Source organism: Symsagittifera roscoffensis, chromosome 5 (genome assembly GCF_963678635.1).
Source record: "Symsagittifera roscoffensis chromosome 5, txSymRosc1.1, whole genome shotgun sequence".
In the NCBI taxonomy this organism is placed as follows: Eukaryota; Metazoa; Xenacoelomorpha; order Acoela; family Convolutidae; genus Symsagittifera; species Symsagittifera roscoffensis.
Genome location: NC_087066.1, coordinates 6,023,118 through 6,033,400, shown reverse-complemented (window position 1 = coordinate 6,033,400; position 10,283 = coordinate 6,023,118). Strand labels below are relative to the sequence as shown.

The window sequence follows — 10,283 nt, the reverse complement described above, 5'->3', positions numbered from 1 at the left end:
TACGCTTCGGCTTCGCATTTTTAATATTTTTATTAGTATTATTATTAAAGCTTTACAGTAAAGTACTGAAGGGGGTTTAATCCCAGACAGAGAATCAAAGACCTGCGACTAGAGAAGAGTTGCAGATGCAAGTGTAGCAATCACAGTTTATCACCCATGTACAAGCATTTTCGGTTGAATAGTAAGAGTTGAAGAACATCCAGAACAACTTTTTGAGTCTTTCTTTCAAACCGATGGGATTTAAGTAGTCGACCCATAGAGGAAGGGAGTTAATCATGCGGGTTATTCGATGAAAGAAGTTTTGACGCGACTTCGCGAGTCTCACTCGCGGCACACTTAGGCGAACACTTTCCCCAGAGCGGGTGTTGAGAGAGTCATTGAAATTAACATTAGCAAACCAATCGAAATCATAATGATTTGAAACGATTTTGGAGAATGTGAGTAAGTCGCATATCTGCAGATGTAGAGTGATTGGTAAGATGTTCAGTGTCTTCATTCTTTCGAAATAACTTTCAGTTTGATATGATAGTATCCACTGGGTGACTCGCCGCTGAACACTTTCCAGGGACTTCTTGTTTGACCTGTTAGCGAACCAAACTGTTGAATTATAAGTTAGGACAGGCACAATCATCGACTTGTATAAATTCAAGCGAGCGGCTACGCTGATAGAAGAAGAAATGTTTCTTCGGATTAAGAAAAACACTGAGACGGCTTTCTGACATTGCTTTCGAATGTGGGGAGTCCAGGATAGGTCGGAAGAAACGATAACACCCAAGTCTTTTTCATTTGAGACATTTTCAAGCGTTGCCGAGCTTAATACAAAACTCGAGTCTGTCGGTCGGAAAGGCAGAATGTGACAATTATCCAAGTTAAACTGAAGTGAATTGTTCGCAGCCCAGGAATTCAGGACATTAAGATCGCCTTGAAGCTCGCAATGCGAGTTTCTCCGATGTATAGACAGAAGTTTTGCATCATCCGCAAAAGCATAGGTACTGCTACGCACGTTGACTTTGAGATCAATAACATAAACTAAGAATAGCAGCGGCCCCAAGATGGATCCTTGTGGGATTCCGCTGAAAATATCTAGTAAACTGGATTTGTGGCCATCAATATCTACATATTGCTTCCGATTCGATAAATAAGAAGTAAGAACTCTCAAAAGCAGGCCACTGACACCAATGGCTTTGAGTTTGTCCAACAAAATGCGGTGCGATATGGTATCAAAAGCTTTGCTAAAGTCTAAATACACCGCTTCCACAACTGTATCAGGTTGGTCCACGCCTTTGTAGACTTCGTTCAAATACTCTAGCAGTTGTAGACAGGTGGATCGTTTAGCTCTGAATCCGTACTGGCATTTCGGTAGAAGTTTGGACACAGAAGGGTACAAACTACTGAAAATGCAACGTTCCAAAACTTTCGGGGCTATATCCAAAAGCATTCCTGGCCGGTAATTTTCCACGAGCATCCTATTTCCTTTTTTGAATAGTGGCTTGAGTTTACCAATTTTCCAGCGTTCCGGGAAGATACCAGTTTCTTTCACTTTCCGGAAGATATCACTGAGTGATTTGGCAATGTTAGGTACATTGCGATAGAAAGCCGGAGGAATATCATCGGGACCTCTTGACTTAGTAACGTTAATACGCCCCAGGATTTTTACTACAGAAGCTCCTGATGTGTCAAAATCGCATACTCGGTCGGAGTTTTCTATAACACAAGTAGTATTGTGGGAGTCGTCCAGTGTGTACACACTCTGAAAGTAGTTATTGAAAAGGAATGACTGTTTTCGAGGAGTTTCCGCAATGCAGTCCCCATGTCGAAATGTTTTAGGCAGAGGATTTGCTTGCCTCAGACTACTGAAATACTTGAACAAACGGGAAACTGATCTTGTATCAGCTAACAAGGTTTCATATTCAGCTTGGTCTTCCACAAGAGAATCATGAATATCTTGTTCTAAGTTTGATATTTTATCTGGCACATTGTTGTTCCGGAGTTGTCTCTTTTTCATGGTCTTCAGCTTCTTCATTTTATGCGATGTGGCAGATGTGGTCCAGGGGGGCACGTTTAGTCTGTGTTTAGTTTTTACTGGTACGTGCTCCTGAGTGAGTTTGAAGAGCCAATCGTACCATTCACATAAAAGAACATTCGGTTTGGACCAGCAATTGCCGATAAAAGGACTTTCGAGTATGGACTTATTCAGGCCTTCATAGTCGGCATTGCAAAAACTGAGTCTTTTTTGAGAGTTCTCACCGCTGACAGCTTCTCCCATTATTTCAAATGAGACCGGCAAGTGATTGGAGCACGGACGATTTTCGACGGAATATAGATTCCAAAACTTCCTATCTGCAACCAGGTTCGAAATCAATGGACTTGAGTCAGTGAACACTAGATCATAGACGTTCGAGTTGGCAGCTGATGTGGGAAAATTCACAAGTTGCGGAAAAGAGTGTCTGTCTAGTAGTTCCAGCACTGCTGCTTCGTAATGGTTTCCGATGTTCCAGACGCTCCAGTCTACCCCAGGTAGATTGAAGTCTCCCATGAGGAAAAAGCTGTCATAGGAACTCCCTTGACGATCAACAGATTCCAACAATTTGTTCCACTGCTCGAGACTCCATCGGTATTTACTCTTGTCATCCGGATTATAGGCTACCACTATGAGAACAGACTTCCCTTCGCAGCGGCATGCACATCCAACAGCTTCGACTCCATGTAACTCAATAGGCAATACTGTGTGCAATAGGCCTCTCCGAACTGCTACCAGAGCGCCGATGTAAAGAGTGCGAAGATGTACCAGTCTGTCTATCGCTTCGATAAACTTGGTAGTTGCTCATGTAAAGTTCAAATTCCAGGATGTCGCTGGTCAACCAGGTTTCTGTCAGTGCTATGATGCTGAAGTCCAAGGTACTAATAGCGTTACAAAAGGACTTCCGTCTTTTGTTAGCTAGAATGCTCTGTACATTGAATGTGCATACGCTGAATATCATGGTTTCAGTTTCGACAGTCATCGATGGTTCGGTCAGTCATTGGGTTGGTACTTCAACCCAATTCTCATTCTCGCCCATCTTGAAGAGTTTAAGCTTAATTATTTTTAATTCTTTTCTCGGGACATTTTCTTCGGTGATAAGTTTGTATCGTTCCTTCAAGACTTTTTTCTCCAATTCCAGGTCAGAGATTGACAGGTCAGGAGAAACATACAAAACTTTGTTATATGTCTTCAGTTTTGAAACAGACTTCAGCACAAGGTCTCTTGAGAACTGGTTTTCTAAAGTAGCTAGAATCGATCTGGGAGAACCTCTCCCAGCTTCATAACCACCAAGTCGTTTTATGCTTACAACTGCGGAGTCCGCTTCGAGGTGGACTAACATTTTCTTAACTTCGTCCATGTCTTTGGCAAGGCGGGCGTGGGGTAAACCATCGGATTCTTCAATCCCTCGAATACGATTCGCGCATGGGTCTGCAATGCGGGTGGCTCGCTGTGCCGGAGCATTTGCAGGGTTTGATCGGGTTACAGCTTCCTCAACTGACGCGAGATTTGCCTTTAAAGCATCAGAAAAAGTTTCGAAACCTTTCGACAGCTTCACTTCTAATAACGAGTCATCAGGTTTCATCTCTTGCCTGTGAACACTCATCTCTTGGCGCAGTGTGCTGAGTTCTGTCTGGATGTCTTTCAAAGCTTTCAAGTCGTCGCTCATTTTATTCGATTGTGCAAGGAAGTTTTCTTGCTGGATTCTTGACGCGGTTTCATTAAAGATTGCGTCACGCTTGTTGTTGTTTACACATGAGTTGCAAATTAACAGCACATTCAAGCTTATCAATTTCAGGCTTTCAATGCTTCGTTGCGGAAACTTTGTACAATTTTGGCTCAGGTGTAGGGAAGTACCGCAGCACAGACAGACACTAACCTCTGATAGACTTCTTGCAGGTTTGCAAACAACACTATGACCAGCCATGTTTTATCTCAAACTATTTAATAAGTTTATCACAACAATTAAGCTAACTAAGTTTATCAGGCCATTTCTAATCTTTAACATAATGACTTCAAGAATTGCTGCTGAGAATTGTGTTCATCAAATGCGACTATGGTTGACTTTGTCTCATGCGAGCAAATTCAACCATAATCGGATTTGATGCTTGTCTCATCTTGCTAAAAAAAGTCAACAAAAATGTTTGCCTTTGTCAACAAAAGCTGGAAGCAGAGATCGATCTAGCTACAATAACAACAACATGTACGGATTCTTGTCTTCAGAACTGGTGTAGAAGTAGCTCCAACCACTCGTGATCAAAACTTAGGCACCTAAGTCTCCGTCAGAGGATTTGAGTACGCGTGTCTCCGCTAAGGTTGAGTCTTTTGATTAAAGAGGAGCCATGATTCATGTAGCTTCCTCGGACAAAGAAATGTTGGACTCGCATCACTCTAGTGTAGTTAGTGAGTAGAAATCGAAGATGAAGCATCAGCCGCGTTCTTATCGCGATGTCAGTGTGCCCGGTGCCCGCCCCCTCTGGCGATTCTCCTGTCATAAACCGCATTACCATATCGGCGACGCGATCAGGTCTTATCCTTCTGGCTCAGCTGCTGGGCCTGATAGAGTCACCCCACAGATTCTTAAAGACTTGATTAGCCAACCAGGAGTTCTGTCTGGAAAAGCTCCTTGTCTCATCCGTCCTCATTTCTTTGGAGCTAATCTTTTCGCCTTGAGCAAGAAGTCTGGAGGAGTTCGCACTCTTGCTGTGTACAAGGACAACGCTGTTCTTCGATTGGCTTCCACGTGTGGTGGGCGCAGTGTGTGGTGGTTGTGAATTTTCAGTAGGATACTGATGGGATGATATCCCCAAAAATCTCAAAATTTTGTCCGGTTATTTCGGCACATGTTGCAGTCACAGACGAGGACCCATGTGCACTTGTTTTGTTCTGAGAATTGATCGTCGAAAAACTTCCACATCATCTGTATCAATCTTCGCTCTAAGCCTCGCATTTCTCGAAATTCAATTTTCTGATTTAGTCGGTTTATTAGACGGCACGTCCTGAATCTAAGCTCTCCTCTAGCCTTTTCAGTTCTGGTCTTGTTTAGGCTGAAAACTTCTTTCGTTCTTCCTGGATTTTCATTTTTGCCGGGAGCTTAAGGTTATCGTTTTCTTCATGCAAGAATTTCGCCATCATCAGTAACTCGTTCAGCTGGAGAAACAACGCCAGAGGCAGGATGTTTAACAATCTCAGCTGCTCTGTATAGTCAGAATCGTTTCCCGTGATCCATAAAGATTGATCCATTAATTTCAAGAACGCCTTCAACTCCGTCTCGCGCAACAAGCTCTTTTCTCTGGTTCATGATCGTTATCCGCGTCTTTATCCCTACACTCATGCTGCCTACGCTTCGGCTTCGCATTTTTAATAGGTGAGGCTGTGCTATCTTCGGAGGATGGTGGTCAGCTAGTTGACCCAGAAGCACGTCCGGTCTTCTGCGACGCAACGAACGACATCACCAAGAAGATAGAGTCAGAGTTGAGCCAGAGGAGACTATGCAACCATGCTTCGTGATTTTCACATGATAATTTTGAAGTCTTGAAAATTGAAAAAGACAAACACAGACTTACTCGCCATGCAAGAGAAGGGCGAGATTAGCGAAGAGCTGTATACTAGGTTGAGATCAACGGGAGCCCAGCCAACTAAACTGTATGGAGTAGCAAAAGTACACAAACAAGGCACACCACTTCGTCCCGTCCTTTCTTTACCTGGTAGCTCATATGACAACCTAAACAAAACATTGGCAAAGTACTTTGATGAGATTGAGGGGGCAAAAATAGAAACGAACACTCAAATGGCCATGCAGATCTTGGAAAAAACTGAGTTGGAAACTGACGAGAGTATAATATCAACCCTCCGGAAACATCTCGCAAGACTATGGAAAAACTACTGAATTTGGCAGTGAGTAAGGTACACTTTAAATGCAATGGTTTGTGGTATGTACAAAAGACGGTTTAGGTTTAGCAATGGTCGCCTCCCTTGCAGTAGCATTGGCCAATTTGTGGCTCAAAGAATACGCACCTGCATTAAAGAAAGAAGTACCAAAATTGACTATGCTAAATGAGAGTAACAAGTAAGTGTGCCCTAGATGTCAGAAAAAGGTCACAAATCGGATAAAAGGGGTAGAATGGGAAGCTGGTTTGAATTGGTACCAATTAGGGTATGGTATTATATCGGAACCCGAATACGCAGACAACACTGAAACAGTTTGGTATTGCATGAGTTGCCAAAACAACAGGATGCAGATCGGAATGTGAATGGTGTTAAAGTTTTTCTAAGATATGTGAATGACATAGTTAGAAGGGTCAAGGGCGATGCTAGGTAGTTCTCGAGGTTGCCAATAAGTTGCATCCAAACATGCAGTTCACCATAGAAGAACTTGATAGTAACGGTTATTTGGCCTTTTCGAACTTAAATGTCAACGTGGATTCAGGAAGGAAGGTCACATGTGGTTGGTACCAAAACCCCACTGATACCGGCACCATTCTAAATTTCAGAGGCTGCGCACCTTTGCAGTACAAATAAAAAGTTTTTAAAGAGACGGTTCATAGGGTTTTCAGAAGTACCTCAACATGGGAAGATTTTGACCAGGCATTGAAAAAAATCGGAAACAATGGATTGAAAATCAATATCCGATTAGTCTGTCAGGGAAGTGTTTGAAACTCTTAACAAGATCATTGCGAGAAAGAAAAATTTAGAGGTGAAGGCATCAGAACCGAGAAAAGATAAATGGTTGAAAGACACACACCCCTTCTTACTAAGCAATATCGAGGCAATCCATCTCAACTGGTAGCTGCAAATGTTCGGCTAATATCCGGGGCACAAATAATTATTCAACAAGTAAATTGAAAGCATGCTTGCCATCCCTCAAAACTTCTTTTTCTCGTGAACTGAGATCCAAAGTGGTGTACAAGCTTACATGCAGTTGATGTAACTCCATCTATGTCGGCCAGACAGTCCGACTTTTATCCACGAGGGCCACGTTATTTAGGGGACTCCCCAGTAGGGCAACACTTGTTAGAATGTAATAAGGAGGTAGGCGTTTTTGCTGAGCTATAGTCAGAGATTATAGACCAATTAGCCAACACTCATAAACTACTGTTATAGGCTTTGCATATTTGGAGGAAGAGGCGGAAGATCAACACACGCGATGATTTCAGGAGCCGGCAATTAACACTAAAAGTATAGTCTTTGTATAACATGAATAAAAGTTTAAAAAACTGACAACTCAGAATTAAAAATATTTCCAAATCAAAATTTTATAACCATGAAAGAACAAAAAATTAAAAAACCTCAGAAATTTACAGGAAAATGTTATTCATGATTACGTAATTACATTAAGTATTTACAGGTGTTTAAATTTGATGGGTTAAAAAGTTTCAGATTTTTTTTAGAATTTTTTCTCATTTATCAGATTTTTGATCGTTTTGTAAGTTTTGTAAACAATTTTAATCCTGATGATTCACAAAATGTGCGAAAACGTTTGAATTAACTTTTTTAATTTCTTATATTTAAGTCTTGAAGTGCGCCCAGACAAGTGTGAGCTATATTTAGTAGAAATCTCTTCAGAGGAATTGATGTCGTCCATTTTGTCTAAGTTCAACAGCATTTGCCGTCGGTATCGTTAAATTACTCATCTTGGGAGCACCGATAGGAGATGTCGCCATTGCTGAAGCCCTCGTGGAGAAGACGGCTGATCTCTCGAGTTTTTTTTAGCATCTGACCGAGAGCATTGATGATTTTAATGAATTAGTGACGTTTTTTGAACGATCAGACAAGTAGGGAAGTATTAGTTTTGACTGAGATGCTGTGTTTTAAAATTTCGATTTGGCTATGAACGACACGTAACTTTTTGTTATTTCGCACACACTGAAACAGCAGAACCACAGCAACAGAGTTCGTAGAGAACAACACTAGTCTCAGTGACAACAACAACGAAACGGCAGAAGATTGAAATTGTGGTTACAAATTGTCAGATACCAATCCGAGTTGTAACGATTGTGCCGCTACAATCGTTACCGAGCAGTTTACAAGAACCAGGAAGGGCGTTGGGACGACGTGTCCAGCCTACCGGAATGAATTAAGAGTGTTATTTCTCCGGATTCCAGAATCCGGAGAGGTCTCGGGCCCAAGACTCAAACTGTTGTATAATAAATTTTAGCTTTCTGGTCTTGCCGTGAACTGAATTGAATTAACATCCCGATTTATTTTGAGATAATGAGAAGCTGGGAGTTGGAGGAAAGGGTTGATCGATCTTCGATGGACATGATGATTTTACCTACTGAACTTGAAGTTCGATCTACTGAACATGGAAGATTGATGGTTTCAACGGATAAGCGACGTTATATGAACGATTGGAGAACTCGGGAAGGGTTGGTTTTAACTGACATGCTAATTTTTAAAATATCGATTTGGACGTGAACGACACGTAACCTTTCATTATTTTCTTCACACTGAAACGGCAAAACAGAACAGCGATAGTTGCAGTGAAAACAACTACGAGGAAATAGCGACAGATTGAAGTTATAACTGGAAATTGTCAGAAACCGCTCCGAGTTGTAACGATTGTGTCGCTACAATCGATACCGAGCAATTCAAACGAACGAGGAAGGGTGTTGGGACGACGTGTCCAGCCTTCTGAAAAGGAATAGGAGTGCTATTTCCCCTGATTCCAGAATCCGGAGGGGTCTCGGCCCAAGACTCAAACTGTTATATATTAACTTTTAGCTTTCTGGTCATGCCTTGTATTGAATTTAATTAACATCTCGATTCAGTTTCAGATAATGAGAAGCTAGGAGTGGAGGAACGGGTTGATACATCTTTGATGGAGATGATGATTTTTATCTACTGAACAAAACAATCGTAATATAATAGATAGTAGTAGCACGTTTTTAGGAGTGATCTCGTAGTCTGGGGATAGTGAGACGCAGCCATGAGCTCACTATTTTTGCATATAATTAAGTTAATTTGAGCGTTCTGGTCGAAGCCGGAAAGCAATAACGTTTTTTGTCAACCCGATGTTAGGAAAACCGCCAAAAGAGCTGGCTTTGGCAGAGACGGTGAATATCATGTAGAGCTTTTTTAAAACGCTATCCATTCGTTTTATAGCTTAGCTTTAATTTCCGTGGATATGTATTTCCGGGCGAATGTTACATAGATGTTTTTTGGCGCTCCTGCTTGCTATTCTTTTTAACATCATGACCGGCAGAACCGTTAACGAGCACTCCGCGCCGAGCGGATGCTCATAATAACGCCCTTAATAAGGCCCTAACGGCCGGGTCGGAAGGGTATTTCGGAACGCGGAAGCCTTCAGGGTTTCCGTGAATAGCTTTTCAACCTAGTTAAGACCAAAAATTCACGAACCAGGAGGGTTGGGGGGATTCGCGGTCCCGTCATTTCCTGAGTGACGCGTGACCAAAAACACTTGAAGATATACAAGAAAGCAAACAAAAAATAGTGTAGTACCCAAGAAAAAACAAAAATCAAAAGAATAACCGAAAAAAAACCAAAAACAGTAAAAAAGTATAAAATCAGTAGAAGTAATCCCCCCCTCAGACGAGATGTGATCCGGCCCTCTCAATCGTTGTTGTTAGACATATTGTTGTTACAGGCATTTATATCAGTCATTATCTTTACGATCAAAATTGTGGCCCGCTTGTGGTGCTTGTACTGTAGGGTTATTTTACTATTTAAGAACGTTAATGCTATTTTGCGCTCAATCCGGAAAGGTCTCGGATTAGAGAAGAAGACTGAGCCGGCAAGCAGTTCAAGGAGCGACCAGTAAAGGCTCAAGGACAACAACAATCGACTGTTGGATATCGTTAAGAGTCTTTTATCCATTTTGGTACAAAAAGTAAGATACTAATCTGTGGGGAGCCCGACAGTATTATTTTTAATACAGTCTAAGTTTTTACACCTATATCAATAATCAGTGAAAAACAGAGTAAACGGACCGGTTTTTAGGGTCAAAATAGCGATATACTGATCTCCCCACAAATCGCGATTGTTGAGATACCAATATTTTTTGAAACAAAAAAAGCGCTAAATTAGTGAGTTACATCGTAACTGTACTAGTATAATAGGTAGAACCGGTGAAGCTTAGTTCGGAAGTGGTTGGAACTAATTGGGTACCAAAAACCGAATTTTCTTGATTTTTGAAGAAACGAAACGCTACAAAATAAATTTGTTATTTGAAATAATTGAGTTAGGACAAAAAAATTGTTGTTCGGACAACATTCACCAGTGAATTGACAGGTTTTGAAACCCG

At 41.5% G+C, this 10,283-nt stretch overlaps 2 protein-coding genes across 2 annotated transcripts in view; both read right to left on the bottom strand.

The window, feature by feature from the left end:
* LOC134846001 (uncharacterized) overlaps nucleotides 1-3,983 on the bottom strand; it is a 45,242-nt gene extending 41,259 nt beyond the window's left edge. The window contains exon 1 of the mRNA XM_063863164.1: nucleotides 3,963-3,983. The gene's annotated coding sequence lies outside the window, so the exon portion shown is untranslated. The remainder of the gene's footprint in view (nucleotides 1-3,962) is intronic.
* Nucleotides 493-2,536, bottom strand: LOC134846577 (uncharacterized). Its single transcript, XM_063863960.1, has 2 exons — nucleotides 1,177-2,536; nucleotides 493-581 (listed from the first exon to the last, which is right to left on the bottom strand). Exons 1-2 carry the CDS (start codon nucleotides 2,534-2,536, stop codon nucleotides 493-495), a joined length of 1,449 nt encoding a protein of 482 aa, XP_063720030.1.
* Nucleotides 3,984-10,283: the final 6,300 nt, after the last annotated feature.

Bases quoted from the DNA above. Each gene is read 5' to 3' on its own strand.
- LOC134846577 (XM_063863960.1), bottom strand. From the start codon at position 2,536: ATGGGAGACTTCAATCTACCTGGGGTAGACTGGAGCGTCTGGAACATC. The intron at 582-1,176 runs GTGTCAGTGGCC...GTTCGCTAACAG, and splicing joins GGACAAACTCAAAGCCATTG to GTCAAACAAGAAGTCCCTGG.